This window comes from Trachinotus anak, unplaced genomic scaffold (genome assembly GCF_046630095.1).
Source record: "Trachinotus anak isolate AG129_WGS33_773 ecotype Australia unplaced genomic scaffold, CSIRO_AGI_Tana_v1 ptg000004l, whole genome shotgun sequence".
NCBI classification, from domain to species: domain Eukaryota; kingdom Metazoa; phylum Chordata; class Actinopteri; order Carangiformes; family Carangidae; genus Trachinotus; species Trachinotus anak.
In genome coordinates, this window is record NW_027273855.1 from 2,508,074 (window position 1) to 2,524,369 (window position 16,296).

General features: G+C 39.9%; 1 protein-coding gene across 4 annotated transcripts in view; it reads right to left on the reverse strand.

The window, feature by feature from the left end:
* The window catches only part of LOC139620066 (solute carrier family 26 member 6), a 34,089-nt gene extending 27,053 nt beyond the window's left edge, over window positions 1–7,036 (reverse strand). For 3 of the 4 annotated variants that reach the window (XR_011690726.1, XR_011690727.1, XM_071475224.1), the window contains exons 1-5: window positions 3,729–4,189; window positions 3,455–3,594; window positions 2,562–2,672; window positions 2,181–2,329; window positions 1,096–1,260 (exon numbers count right to left, since the gene is read on the reverse strand). Coding sequence is in view for 2 of the 4 variants with exons in the window: in XM_071475224.1 (XP_071331325.1) it covers window positions 1,096–1,260; window positions 2,181–2,329; window positions 2,562–2,672; window positions 3,455–3,594; window positions 3,729–3,874 (711 nt within the window). In the remaining 2 variants the exon portion in view is untranslated. Of the gene's footprint in view, window positions 1–1,095; window positions 1,261–2,180; window positions 2,330–2,561; window positions 2,673–3,454; window positions 3,595–3,728; window positions 4,190–6,487 lie in introns of those variants that run through there. The other variant, XM_071475223.1, reaches the window with a different exon arrangement.
* Between the last annotated feature and the right edge of the window lie 9,260 nt (window positions 7,037–16,296).

Below are 16,296 nucleotides of genomic sequence, written 5' to 3' on the forward strand. Positions count from 1 at the left end.
ACACCATATCTTAAAAATTTGACTTTAATATTCTACATTCATTTCTATCACCATCTTAACTACTGCTGCCCTGTCACCTCCCTGTCAATCACCAGACCATCAGCAGGGAAAGCTATTGTTTTTCCAGACCTATGACCTCAGACCTGGACTTGTGATTTTCAGACTCTAAGCTGCTTCAGTGGAGATCTGAGGTTGTGGCCCAGTAAAGTCAGAAGTAAACCACCACCTGCAAACAGCTGATAAGCAAACCTGACACCTTCTTCACCCGAGCTACACCTTGAAATCCTGTTCATGTAAAGGAGACGGGCTGTATCCTCGTAGGAGTTTGAGGCCAACTGTGAATAAGCCCCGTGTAGCGCCAACATAGCAGCAGCCCCAGCAGCTGCCAGTACAACTCTTTGCCAAGGGAATCAAATTATTCAGGTTAAAAGGTGAAGGTTAAGGTTAAGGTTAGGACATTTATACACTCAGTTAGGATTTTGCCAGTAGTGACCAAAAACAGGGGATGTGAGATGTGAGTGGATTCCTGGGAGGCTCGACTCTGAGCAATAAAGCCGCCTGTGCCTGGCACAGGACCTCTATTCTGTTTAAATAATGAATGACTTCATGAATGGTTTCTTTTCTTAGGTTTTCTGAAAACCTGGTGTTCCAAGTCCAAGTCCGTCAGTCCATTTTCTTTCTAAGCCTAATGGGTTTTTACTGCTCTAATGTACCTCAAGATTGAATATATTAAGATCAAAACACACTGTTACTTTGTTAGCATACAATAGGAATGCATACTAATATATACTAATAGTTTTTAATTTAATGTACAAAAAACTAAAAAAAAAAGGGATTAAAAGGATTATTTCTGTGGTTGGGATCAAATTATGTAACAATGCTTATATAAATTAAAAAATGTGTAATTTGCTCCGGGCTTTCTAAAAAAATGATCTGTAAAGCTAATTTTGAGGGTAACAAATGCAAATGATTTCCTTTTCTTAAATTATGGAATAAAAGAAGAAAGAAAATAATAACATAGATTTAGACACAGTCAAAGCCTTGTCGAATGCTAACAAAATGCTTTATCTTTCTTTTAAATAAAGTTCCACTGACCCAAGCTGAAGCCAGCAGGCCAGTGTGTCTCTGTGCTGATATTCCAGTCATCAGTGGCAGCTGCAGGATGATCACATGCAGACCTGCTGCTGTGGTGTAGCCTCTGATTACAGGGTCAGACAACCAGCGACACACACTGCCTCCACGCAGCATGTACAGCAGGAGCTGTGGGAACACAGACACACACACATACACAGATACACATGCACAGCTTTACTTTACATCAGCATCTAAACAACTTAGAGGACATTAAGGAAATAACTTTTCACTTGTAGTTTATTTTTTGCGGTAGCAGCCTTGTTAAACTAGTTGTCAGTTTGATTTTCTACATTTCCCAGAGGCTTTTCAATAGGTTGGATTCAGAAAAGGGTTTTGAGTAGTAAAGTCAACAATGACTAAAAAGTAACTAAAATGCAGTGGTTATACTCCATTCTGGTCCATTGATGCCACTGCTGCTGTAGAAATTGCTGTCTTGATGACTCTTGTGTCTGCGGGTGTCTACGGTGTTGTTTTATATCATTACAAATGTTCTACTAACTCTAACTCTACTTCAGCCACTGTCAACATCTGTATTGATTTTAAGTGAATGGGTAGCAGTGGGGCAACATTTTCAGCCAGCTGCTCAAAAAAGTTTTTAATTCTCTGTAGTGTGGGAAGCCAGTGCACTCATGATGCCCACTGGTTGGGCAGGGGAACCTGTGTGAAGGGGTGGGGATCTGATGGAATAGCATGAACCTCAAATTCCAGAGGAAACAGAAAATATTAAAAAAACATTTACAAAAATGCCAAAATGGACCAAGTTACTTAACAAATAACCTTTTATCCCCACAATTCAACACTTCAAGTTGGTCTGTAATGATGAAGAGTGAAAAAGAGGCAACACAGTTTGAGTGTTTCAGAAAACACAGCAGGTTGTGTGCATACAACAAAGAAAGTAGAAAATCATTCAAACAAATGTGACACTTAAGCCACTCTCTAATGGGAAATTCTGTTTTCACCTGTTTGTTTCGATAATGGGGGAAGTGGCAAGTGTGTGGGTCTGTATGTACTGTTATATTGTCTAATGTGTGTGTGTGTGTGTGTACCTGTATCAGGCCACACAGAAAGGTGAGTTGTACAGCCACGTTCACTTTGGCTGCCTCCACATCAACCTGACTCTCTTCCACACCGTTGCTAAGCAACTCCACGTTGGCTGTCACAGACCCAATCATGATGGCCAGGACGGCAAATGTACCTGTCACACATACGCAGACACACACACACAGTAAATAACTCCTTGACTCACTACTGAAGTGTTAGCTCCAATTTGGTAATCACATGATATTTAGACTGTGGATACTGAGTTAGTCTGTAACTTTAATTTACATTGCTCAAGTAAAATAGATTAGATTTATTTATTTTTTTAATAAGTGGGATTTGACTGATGCTTTTTTATTAAGACAACATATGTAAAATTTGACAGTCACCGATGGAGAGGTGTCTGGAAGTGCCGAAGATGAAGTAGATGATCAGAGGATAGAAAGAGGTGTATAGACCAAACACTGGAGGAACTCCTACCAACATGGCGTTGGCCATACCTAGAAAAAAAAGAATAAAGCTGGGGGTGAAAAGCATTGCTATGAATGAACAGCTGGGATGCTTTGCTATCTTTATCATTAAAAATTCAATTGTTCAGAAATGTCTTGAAGCAACTTTGCATTTTTTAAAGGAGGATTTACAGGGGGTCGGGATCTCTGGACATACGAAACATTCTGTACCTTCCAGGTGCCACAGATACGTGAAGATCAAGTACAAGTCTCTCTGGCAGGAGTGATATCCTGTTAACTGACTTATTCCTTTGTAAACAACTGCTGAATAATGGAGGAGGAATAAGAAGAAAGACAGGAATAAAATAAACCTACACTGCAAGCAAATTCTTCTATAAAATTGTAGTTGAAGGAATATTACAGTGAACATGTTTAGGGTAATAATGCAGAGTAGATGTCCTTTGTTTTAATACAGGAAGTAAACTTTAGTGCCTTACGTTCCCATTACTTGCTTGGTCCCTTTGTTGAGAATGTCTCTGCCATGCTAAACAAGAAAGCTTTCACATATTTTTGATGTTGCTCTTTACTAACTGCATTGAGTCTGAAAGCTGTGAATGAGCTGTAATATTTGATACATTTATTTAGTTTTTGTTAAAAAAAGAAAATAAATGAAAACTGTTTTTAATTTTATGGATCTTCTTGATGCAGTTTGTTGATGAGGTCTCTTGGAAATCATATTCCAAATCTCAATGAGATATAAAAATAGAGGTTCAACTGCAAAACCACAGAAAGGTGTGTGAAGTTATGATCATTAGCTGTCACTGCATCCTCACCCTGTGGCAGCTGAATGATCCCAACACTGACTCCGGACACCAGGTCTCCAACGGTGTTTTCTCTGATGGAGTAGCGAGGCAGCCATGACAGGACAGGAAAAAAGCCCAGCAGGAAGCTCTTCAACCTGGGACCAGAACACCTGGAGGAGCAAACACACACAAACACACATAAGAATAAAGGCCATAGAGCCTCAGATAAAGGGCCTGAAGTATCTGTTAGCACTAGAAACTGTTTGAGGCCCCACGCTGATATGCAGCATAGCGAAAAACTCACCAACACTGTGCCTTCACCCTCTCCAAAAAGGACATGGACTGTTTTTCTCTCCGCTGCCCAAGGATATCCAGCTGTGCTTCATCCAGGGTGACAGCGAGATAAGGCTGCCTGTGGTGAGGAAGGCCATTTCGCTCAGCGCTGTCCATCTGAAATCAATGTCAAAGATTACTGGCACTACAGGTAAGTTTCACTTTGTTCTTGTTTCAATACTGGATTTGTGTTTAATGTGTCCTGTGCACCTTTCTCTACAGTATGTGTGTACAATGTGTGTATGAAGTTACATGACAACGAAGAAGACAAGTAGTGGTAACTATAGAAAACCAAAACAAACCAAAGCCATGAGGGAGAGAAGGGGGTGACCTCTGTATCAGTATGAAGCCGCATGTGTAACAGTGCGCATGTATGAGAATAACCAATACACACACACACACACACACACACACACACACACACACACACACACACACACACACACACACACACACACACACACACACACACACACAGCCCCACAAACTCTCACACGTGAGTCAGGGAAGGTGGAGAACAGCCTTGAACTCTGCACATTACAGCGAGTTTACAGCCCTGTTTCCCCTCCCCTTCACCGTCACCCCCATTCAGTGCCTCTGAATGCCTCTATTATCACAGCTCAGCTTTCACAAACTCATGGTCTGAGTGTGTGTGTGTGTGTGTGTGTGTGTGTGTGTGTGTGTGGAAAGAGGGAGACAGAGAAAGTGAGAGAGAGAGAAAGAGAGCAAATGAGACAGAGAAATGTTTTCCCTGCTTTAACCTACAGTATTTTTAATGTCCACTTTGCATGATGGATACATTCCAACTGAGAAAATGTGAAATTCATTGAAACCCTGCTATGAGGGAAATGAAGAATGAAAGGCACAGGTGGATATAAGAAGCAGAACAGAATGAAAAGAGAGAAAACCTTTACGCAAGAGAGCAAAACACTAGAAGTCCCTGAACAAAGCTGTTACAGAAACTGTCTTTGTAGCAACTCAAAATGAATGAGGTTGTTTTAACTGCCCTTCTACTTCTAATCTCAACACAGTATGAAATACATGAGCTCACAACCGAGAAAGACACCAGTATTATACAAGGTGGGATTATCACAGAGGAAAATCTGGGGCTCCAGATCCTCAGGGCATTAAAAATAAAGAGTGCCCCCTACAGAAACTTTATCAAAACAACCAAACAACCACATTTTGTCTTGCAACTTCAGGTTATATGTATAAATGAAATCGGAATTTGAAATGTTCAAAAGTTCAATCCCAAAATGCAGTTATTTCAAAACTTGGTACAAACTGATCTAATGAGATTCCAATTTGTTTAATTTTTTATAGTAAATAGACAAACTTCACTCACTGCATCACTTGTAATTTGATAAATGAGAATGACATAATATATGAGAAAAACCAATTCCCCAATCCTATGAAGAGATAAATATAAGAATTAACTGTCCATGCAGCTGTGATTCTTCAGTAGTGTATCTGTCTCAAAAGCAGCATGAGGTTTCTGATGCGTTCAGCCCGGCAGCGAGGGGACTGATGCAGCGGCAGCTCGAAGAAAGAGAAGGTGAAGCTCCGGGAGAAGCTGAGATTGGTGACTGGACGCAGCGGTGGGAGGCGAGGAGGACGAGGCACCCGGCGCTGGGGCAACACCCTCCGCCTCGCCCGCAACCCTCTACCTTCTACACCTGCAGAAACACAGAGATGAGGTGAAAGACAAGCTTTTGGTTCAGAGTATGGTATGTTTTTTTTTTTCTTTCATGTTTGTCAAGCTTCTGTTTCCAAGAAGGAACTTCAATGACCAACAGAAAGTTGTATCACACATTGTCAGAAATGCCAAATAAGCTACAGACATTATCAGAAAGCTATGGAAGAGGACAGGGCCTGAAAAGTAAAATGTTGGAAGGCGAAAGTTAAAAGTACTTTAGGTGTTTTTTTGCAAAGATCTCACAAGTGCGACACCCATGGCCACCCCGCACTGGTGTTTTCACTTGACTGATTAGTCCACTTCTCACAGATTGTGTTTTATTGTCAACTCCCTACTCTCATCTTAAACCTATATATCATCTTTAATACTAAATTAATTTTGGTCCATTCACAGAATAGACCTTTAACTAAAGAGATTCTGACATGTGATACCAGCAAGAGAAAAGGTTTATGTAATAATCTATATAAGTTAGTGTTAGTTGTTACAGTTCCAGGGCCTTGGTGCTGTGCATGCTGCCTCACTGGAATGGCTCATTGGGACAAAAACCAAAAATGGAGCCATTATTATTTATTGTTATTTGTTACACCAGTAGTTTTCCAGCTTCTGTAATCAGAATGCCTGCTGTTAAAAAAGATCTATCTAGGCGTAACACATCTTATTAGCTAGTGCTAATGTTATTGCATCAAGTGTTAATGAGTGAAAGTACAGTTAGAAGTTTTTGTCTTACACTGAGTTTGCTCCAGTTTTGTCTTAGCTTAGTCTTGAAAATGAAGACTAAATATTTTAACATTATCTAATGTTACCTATCTAAACTTAAATAGCTTTAGCTAACAGATAAATTGTGATTGTCTAATTACTCTTAAGGAGCCATTTGTAAGTTTTGCTATTGCTATATAGCCAACGTTAGCATTAACCGTTGTTTACTTACCAGTCCCGAAGAAACGCTGAAAGTTCAGCATCAAACTTCATGCCTTAACTTGCTAAAAGCTGTCCCCAGCAGTGGAAATCAACACCTGCTTTAACTCTTGTTTCACCTCTATTCTTGTCTCTTCTTTTCTTCTACTGCAGTTAGCATGCTAACCAGCTAGCTCCGCCCAGGACCGGACCGCCTTGACACTTCTTCCCGATGGTCGGTCACTGCAGCGCCCGGCCTGCCCTCACCAGGTAACGCTGCCCAGATGGTGTATTACTGTATGATCTGTTGTACTGTAAACAACACACTGCAAATCTGTTGTACTGTAAACAACAATGGCTGAAGCTCTTGGCAAGACTGGTAAGAAAACAGCTGTTAATGCTAATGGTGGCTACGTAGGAATAGCAAACTTTTTTAATGCTAGCTGAAGAGTAGCTCATGTTATCCTGTTGGACAAGGTGACAGAGCCTTTTATTCAACTGCATGTCATGGATTATTTGGTACAGTGTGTATATCATATTGAATAAAACTGAAAACTGTGTCTTTTGATGGGTGTGGATTATTTTCATGCATCCCTGAAAACACTCCCTTTAAAGCTAATAGTAGTACATCAAAGGGAGGGTGAAAAATGGCCCTGTTTCCAAATTGTTGCTATGTTTTCATTCACTTAAGTTAAATTCATTTTAAATGAAGCATTTTTAATTAATTATGTTGTAATGAACTCTCAGTTACCTGTGGGCAGTCTACAGTTGGATTCAACTTTTTCTTTGAGGCAGTATGAATGTTACTTTAATAATAATAATAATAATAATAATACATAATCAAAATACGTAAACGTAAAACATACAGTACATGAACACTTTGTGGAAAACATGAGAGTTCAGGTTTGGTTACACGTTTACTGGCCCCTGTTCCAGTGGTACCTGTGTTGTCCTGGAGCACTGCCAGAGGTGGAGATGCAACCTCAGAGTTAAAACTTGAACTTGAAGCGTCTTCATTTCTGTTCTCTCTCCCACGATAGGGGGTGGATGGTGTGGGCTGAGGAGCAGGAGGGGGTGGCGGTGGCGGCGGAGGGGGTCGTGGAGGAGGTGGTGGCGGGATTGAGGTAAAGGAGGATTCGGAGAGAGCCGAGCCTCCCCAAGGCGCCATGGTGGTATCCAAGAGGAGGACAGAAGAGGGCCCTGGATGAGGATGAGAGGAGGAGGAGGAGGAGGAGGAGGAGGATGGCTGCTGCCGGCTGCGTTTCTGGGGATTGGCCTGGTGGGAACGCTGGGAAGCCAAGGAAGAGTGTGGTGGCTTGGCTGGGGGAAATAGGAGGAAAAAATAATAAGGCAGTAGTTTGTTAAAAATGGTGAAGTCCTCTGACTTAAAACCCCATCGACAAACATCTGTCCATTTGAACTTAAATTAACAGTAACTTCAATTAATCTCTAACCTCCCTGGAAGTGAGCTACAGTGATCGAGAAAGTATCACATCAGTTTCATAAGATAATTTTAACTTAGAAAACAACTTTTTTGTGCTGCTTAGTGAAATCAGTAAATCTTAGACTAAGGGTTACGTTTCTTATCATTTTAAAGCAACTGTGTCAATTAGCAGATGAAAAAACCTCTTGAAATTCTATAAGTGGATGATTTTATTGTAGAAATAATGTGATATTACATCAATGCTGTGTCTCAATTCCATTGTATAGTAAATGATATGTTTTTGCACATGTCGCTGTTTGAATGACTGTGATCTTATTTGTTCAAATGAATTATAATGCATTTCTTGTAGCATTGTTTGTTTTTTTGTTTTTTTTCAATTTACACAAAATGCATCGAGAGTCTTATTGACATATTATGTTTATGCAGCGATTGTTCCAATAATACACATATTGTGTGTATTATTGGACAAACAAAAACATATTTACTGTTCAGAATAAGCCTCATTTGTCTGCTCGGATTGGAAAGTTCAGCGAGCTTTCATAATGTCAGTTTGACACTATAAATTCATGACACTTCAGATTAGTCATAATATCACTTTTCATCTCATACTGTCACTTCAGCAAACAAGCTGAGCAACTGCTACCAGATTTAGCAGGTTAGCTCCAACCAGCTAAAGCTGCAACAACACATATACATTTTAGGTTTAGTCAAACTTCAGTCATTTAATTACTGCTAGTTTTGGTCTATATTGTAAATTAAGGTCATTACACAGACATTCATGATCCTCAGAGGATGAATTCTAACCTATCTAATTCTCTGACTGTGTGTTTTTTGTGAAATATCTCAACAATTATTGTTTGGATTGTTTATAATGTTTAGTTTCATTGACTAGAACTCAATATGAATGTTGTGGATGGGACAATAATCAAGTGTTTTAATTATATTCCAACCCCTCATTTAAGTTTTGTCATGTCATTAATTTGTTTTTCTTTTACACACTTAACAAATAATTTCCCTCTAGTTACTTGTTTTTACAGTAACCATTAATTGTGATCTGATCACACTGAACAACCCTACGTTCACATGTGAGTCCCGTGGGTTACAATAATCCTTCTATTCCAGCCTGTTTCTAAGTTACCAACAATAATCATGACTAATCCATCTATTTTATCTAGTGATTAAACATCACATTGATTTTTCTCAGTTTTCAATCATTTTATTCAGATGTATTTCTATTCAGTGCTCAGTTTACAGTTTGTTTCACATTAACAAAGAAGCTAAGCTATCAAAAGAAATCATACTCATTTAACCTGATGAAGCAAAGTGGAGGATAAAACATATAAAGTAAGAACACCTGTATTTCCATGTCTGACTCTTTAGACAATATCCTACATTTGACAATGGATTCTTTAAAGACCTGACTGTACAATTACAAACTGCTACGTACATAAATGTTAAATTTAAAAAATGTTTGAATGTTTATTTTTTTTAAATCCCTCCATTCACCCCTGAAGCACATCTGACATGACATGAATTTCTTTTTTTTTTTTCTGTCATGCCTTTACATTAGATCTTTTTAACAGGAGACATTTTGGCTGTCACAGCAGGAAAAGCAGAGGTGAACATCTGGTGAACACCTCTGCTTTTCTTGCTGGATTTTTATGTCTGCTGTGAAAAAGGTCTGCTGCTTTCAGTGGGTGAGGGAGGGAGAGTCAGGGAAACTCAGATGGCGCTGTTGATTGTGGGCTCCTTGGGCTTCTTCCACCTCTGTGGTTTCCTCAGCCCCAGGAAGTGACGGGTTTTCTTCCAGACTGAAGCCTTCCGTCTCTTCTCGGGGTGGATCACGCCATCAGTCTCCATGGATTCGGGATCAGGGTAGGACTCTTCCTGCATGTATGGCACGTTCTCTTGTTTCTCCTCAGGCTCCTCCTCCTGGTTCTCCTCCTGGTTCTCCTCCTGGTTCTCCTCGCTCTCAGGGCTGGTGATGTTCTCTTGGAGAGGGTGCTTGTTCTCTCTCTCAGCCTTCAGCTCTGTGGAGAGCTGGAGGTTGAGAGAGAGCTGGACATTGAGCTGAGTTTTCAGCTCCTCCACCTCTCTCCGCAGAATCATTTCCTGCTCGACGGCGTTTTGTTGCGTGAGGCTGATCTCCTCCAACTTTTGACGGAGGGCGTCCTGCTCAATCCTCAGCTCTTGCTCCAGGAGCAGGTCCTCTGTCATCGTGTCAGCATGAGCTTTTTGTTCCTTCTCAAGCTCACGCTGAAGGCTGTCTGCCTGCTGTCTGACTGCCTGGACATCAGCTTCATACCTCTGGGTGTCCTGTTGGTATGAAGCCCTCAGTCTCTCCAGTTCTTCTTGGAGAGCCTTGTTTTTCTCTCTCTCCTCCTGGAGCTCAGCTAACTTCTCCTCGCTGATGATGTGTGCCACCTGCAGCTCCTCATAGTCTTTTTGGAGGAGTTTCTTCTTCTTCCTCTTTATGGTGTTTCTGATCTGAGTGGCAATCTTCGTGGTGCAGAGGGTCTCTGGATCGGTGTACTTCTCCAGCCTCTCCAGGTCTCTTTTGGTCTCTTTTCCCCTGTTGATATACATTTCTTTCAGGGCTTTCTGCTTGGCCAACTGCTGCTTGGTTTCATCCAACTCTTGGCTGAGTTGGAGTCTCCAAGTTTGTTCCATTAAATAGTTGGACCTCTCCTTGCCCAACAGGTCATTTAGCTTCCGAATTTCGTGATGAAGCTCTTGGACCTCCATCCAGTGGGCTTGATTTCTTCGTGTGACCTTTCTTGTGCTCCTCCTGTTTTGGTACATGTAGTTAGAAGTTGCCATTTTCTCAGGTCGTAGAAATCTGAAGTGATCTTGGGAAAACGAATCTTTTAGGACTTTGTCTCTGAACAGATGTCAGTGATCTTCCTGCGCTATGAACTGAAGGGTTCTTGCTCACAGTGTTGTGTGTTTGAAATGATGTTTGCCTGAAGAGCTGCTGCCTTTGATACATCAGAGAACTGATGACGTCACAACACGCGTGGAATGGAATTACTCTTTTGATGTTGGCCTTGAAATGGAGTATTCCATTTCTTCTTCTACTCCTTTCTTTCCGCGTGTTCACTTTCAAAATCACGATATGTCATTCAAATGTTAACACACGGGCTGCCCCACTATCAACATTCAAAACAGGTTTAAAGCCTGTTATTGAACTTAAACTGATTGACAGGCTAAACACAACAGAAGTGTTTTTAATGATTCTCAGCTGAAAACCACAACATGCATCTTTCATCTGAAAGTTCAACTCTTCAGTGAAATCTTTATAAAAGCCTGGATTGAAAGGCCTGTCCAAGTGAAAAATAAGGACAAGTACATTTATTCTTGTGCTGAAGCACACTAACAGTGCATTTTGTGATGTGTCTCCAAAGCACATGATTAGTAAAAGAGTCAGAAATGCAATAAAAGTGTATTCAGAGTAAATTTTTCTAAAGCATATTGATAACACAACTCAGTTTGCAATGTAGTGCATTTGTCATTTATCTATTAAATATATTTTTAATTACATAGACATTGACTTTTCAAAGTGCATTAATTTCATGTTTAAAAAGTTAAAAGTTTAAGTAATGTAATACTTCGACAGTATATTTATAGCAAATTCACTCCAACATGCACTTATGCTAAGATAGACTTTATTATACTTCTTAAAAATAAACATTTAAAAATGTATTTTTAAAAGTATATTTTTTTTTATCAGGGTATTAATGCCTGTATCTGCATGTCTGTATTTAAGTTTCACACAAGCACCACTTCATAAAAGTAAATTTAGAGTATTTATGTTTTATCAGCTTTGACCTGCTCCTCCATTTCCATTTCACTGCATTGCATTGTGGGATATTGGTGTCATACTCAAAGCCAGAGCAATTTTAGCCCTCATGTAGTACTTTCAGTGTGAAGTTGCTGTATACTTAAAACTTAGACAGATTTGATTAATGCTGTATATTATACACTAGAATCCACTGGACCAATATATTGCAGCTAGTGGGGACTGGATGATCGTCTCTGTTTCAAAGACATATCTTACAGCTGCATCAGCATTTGAAAATATCAGGACTTAACATCTATTTTATCAAATACACATAACTTTCAGCCAACAGAGGAATAATTCACAGGCCTGGAGCTGTCTTATGAAACTCAGTTGAAGTTATTTGCTTGACAGAGAGACTTCTGCATAACTGCTGCCATGTGTAGATACTGAAACCCAACAACAGCAAATAACACAAGAACAAAAGTGAATAAGGCTTTTCTGGCAGGACCATTATTGTGAAAGGTGGTGTCAACTCAAAATTCATTATACAGTTATTGTATTTTTTTTTTTATTTTAATTTAATGTGGGTTAGTGATATTGGCTTTCTGAATACTGTCTACTTCCACATGCAGTATTAAGAAAAAAGTGAATAATCAGAATATCATCATGAAATCATCATTATAAACGAGATCATCATGAGGTGTATCCTGCTGTACAAGTACAATCAGTACTTCCTATTTTCACTTAATTAATCGAATTAATTAATTTAATCTTTGTTAAAGAATTGGATATGTTGGATTTGAAAATATTGGATTTGAATGACTCCTTCTTGTAATATCAAAAGTTTCAGTTTGATCCTAAGAATGAAACTTCTACTTTCAGAACTCTTCAAAAACAAAAACAAACAAAAAAAACATTTCATTTTGAAATTATTATTGTAAATTGATGCCCGTTTATTGATAATGAAGTATCTTCAACATATGTTGTTACTAATCCTTCAGCAAAAAGCTTGTGGAAATGGAAAGGTGAGAGAGTCATGGGTAGATCACCTTTTGTTTTACTCCCAGATGAACCAATGAGAGGCAACCGTTCTCGTGACATCACCGATGCGGACACCTGAGAGCAGAAATCAGTATGTTTTTTTTCAAAACAGGTATGGTTTCAAGGCTCATAGGAAACAGGTTTAGAGTGTGCCTTTTTCATCATGTACACAGTAAACTGCAGGGACAGTTCACACACATTTCGATACAAATGTATACGTCGTTTTTAAATGGCAATTTGTGTTTTGGTTGGTGCCTTTTTTCTTCGTCTTTTATTGTCAGCCACGTTAATGTTGAGGTTCTAGGGATGACAATGTTAGTCCACTTTGGTTCAGACTGGTTTCAGATGTTCACGGACCTCCAGAGGAGAACGCCTATAGGTTCATTTGATCCTGAGTGAAATGCCTCCACAACTTCTAATCTCAACACAGTATGAAATACATGAGCTCACAACCGAGAAAGACACCAGTATTATACAAGGTGGGATTATCACAGAGGAAAATCTGGGGCTCCAGATCCTCAGGGCATTAAAAATAAAGAGTGCCCCCTACAGAAACTTTATCAAAACAACCAAACAACCACATTTTGTCTTGCAACTTCAGGTTATATGTATAAATGAAATCGGAATTTGAAATGTTCAAAAGTTCAATCCCAAAATGCAGTTATTTCAAAACTTGGTACAAACTGATCTAATGAGATTCCAATTTGTTTAATTTTTTATAGTAAATAGACAAACTTCACTCACTGCATCACTTGTAATTTGATAAATGAGAATGACATAATATATGAGAAAAACCAATTCCCCAATCCTATGAAGAGATAAATATAAGAATTAACTGTCCATGCAGCTGTGATTCTTCAGTAGTGTATCTGTCTCAAAAGCAGCATGAGGTTTCTGATGCGTTCAGCCCGGCAGCGAGGGGACTGATGCAGCGGCAGCTCGAAGAAAGAGAAGGTGAAGCTCCGGGAGAAGCTGAGATTGGTGACTGGACGCAGCGGTGGGAGGCGAGGAGGACGAGGCACCCGGCGCTGGGGCAACACCCTCCGCCTCGCCCGCAACCCTCTACCTTCTACACCTGCAGAAACACAGAGATGAGGTGAAAGACAAGCTTTTGGTTCAGAGTATGGTATGTTTTTTTTTTTCTTTCATGTTTGTCAAGCTTCTGTTTCCAAGAAGGAACTTCAATGACCAACAGAAAGCTGTATCACACATTGTCAGAAATGCCAAATAAGCTACAGACATTATCAGAAAGCTATGGAAGAGGACAGGGCCTGAAAAGTAAAATGTTGGAAGGCGAAAGTTAAAAGTACTTTAGGTGTTTTTTTGCAAAGATCTCACAAGTGCGACACCCATGGCCACCCCGCACTGGTGTTTTCACTTGACTGATTAGTCCACTTCTCACAGATTGTGTTTTATTGTCAACTCCCTACTCTCACCTTAAACCTATATATCATCTTTAATACTAAATTAATTTTGGTCCATTCACAGAATAGACCTTTAACTAAAGAGATTCTGACATGTGATACCAGCAAGAGAAAAGGTTTATGTAATAATCTATATAAGTTAGTGTTAGTTGTTACAGTTCCAGGGCCTTGGTGCTGTGCATGCTGCCTCACTGGAATGGCTCATTGGGACAAAAACCAAAAATGGAGCCATTATTATTTATTGTTATTTGTTACACCAGTAGTTTTCCAGCTTCTGTAATCAGAATGCCTGCTGTTAAAAAAGATCTATCTAGGCGTAACACATCTTATTAGCTAGTGCTAATGTTATTGCATCAAGTGTTAATGAGTGAAAGTACAGTTAGAAGTTTTTGTCTTACACTGAGTTTGCTCCAGTTTTGTCTTAGCTTAGTCTTGAAAATGAAGACTAAATATTTTAACATTATCTAATGTTACCTATCTAAACTTAAATAGCTTTAGCTAACAGATAAATTGTGATTGTCTAATTACTCTTAAGGAGCCATTTGTAAGTTTTGCTATTGCTATATAGCCAACGTTAGCATTAACCGTTGTTTACTTACCAGTCCCGAAGAAACGCTGAAAGTTCAGCATCAAACTTCATGCCTTAACTTGCTAAAAGCTGTCCCCAGCAGTGGAAATCAACACCTGCTTTAACTCTTGTTTCACCTCTATTCTTGTCTCTTCTTTTCTTCTACTGCAGTTAGCATGCTAACCAGCTAGCTCCGCCCAGGACCGGACCGCCTTGACACTTCTTCCCGATGGTCGGTCACTGCAGCGCCCGGCCTGCCCTCACCAGGTAACGCTGCCCAGATGGTGTATTACTGTATGATCTGTTGTACTGTAAACAACACACTGCAAATCTGTTGTACTGTAAACAACAATGGCTGAAGCTCTTGGCAAGACTGGTAAGAAAACAGCTGTTAATGCTAATGGTGGCTACGTAGGAATAGCAAACTTTTTTAATGCTAGCTGAAGAGTAGCTCATGTTATCCTGTTGGACAAGGTGACAGAGCCTTTTATTCAACTGCATGTCATGGATTATTTGGTACAGTGTGTATATCATATTGAATAAAACTGAAAACTGTGTCTTTTGATGGGTGTGGATTATTTTCATGCATCCCTGAAAACACTCCCTTTAAAGCTAATAGTAGTACATCAAAGGGAGGGTGAAAAATGGCCCTGTTTCCAAATTGTTGCTATGTTTTCATTCACTTAAGTTAAATTCATTTTAAATGAAGCATTTTTAATTAATTATGTTGTAATGAACTCTCAGTTACCTGTGGGCAGTCTACAGTTGGATTCAACTTTTTCTTTGAGGCAGTATGAATGTTACTTTAATAATAATAATAATAATAATAATACATAATCAAAATACGTAAACGTAAAACATACAGTACATGAACACTTTGTGGAAAACATGAGAGTTCAGGTTTGGTTACACGTTTACTGGCCCCTGTTCCAGTGGTACCTGTGTTGTCCTGGAGCACTGCCAGAGGTGGAGATGCAACCTCAGAGTTAAAACTTGAACTTGAAGCGTCTTCATTTCTGTTCTCTCTCCCACGATAGGGGGTGGATGGTGTGGGCTGAGGAGCAGGAGGGGGTGGCGGTGGCGGCGGAGGCGGAGGGGGTCGTGGAGGAGGTGGTGGCGGGATTGAGGTAAAGGAGGATTCGGAGAGAGCCAAGCCTCCCCAAGGCGCCATGGTGGTATCCAAGAGGAGGACAGAAGAGGGCCCTGGATGAGGATGAGAGGAGGAGGAGGAGGAGGAGGAGGAGGAGGAGGATGGCTGCTGCCGGCTGCGTTTCTGGGGATTGGCCTGGTGGGAACGCTGGGAAGCCAAGGAAGAGTGTGGTGGCTTGGCTGGGGGAAATAGGAGGAAAAAATAATAAGGCAGTAGTTTGTTAAAAATGGTGAAGTCCTCTGACTTAAAACCCCATCGACAAACATCTGTCCATTTGAACTTAAATTAACAGTAACTTCAATTAATCTCTAACCTCCCTGGAAGTGAGCTACAGTGATCGAGAAAGTATCACATCAGTTTCATAAGATAATTTTAACTTAGAAAACAACTTTTTTGTGCTGCTTAGTGAAATCAGTAAATCTTAGACTAAGGGTTACGTTTCTTATCATTTTAAAGCAACTGTGTCAATTAGCAGATGAAAAAACCTCTTGAAATTCTATAAGTGGATGATTTTATTGTAGAAATAATGTGATATTACATC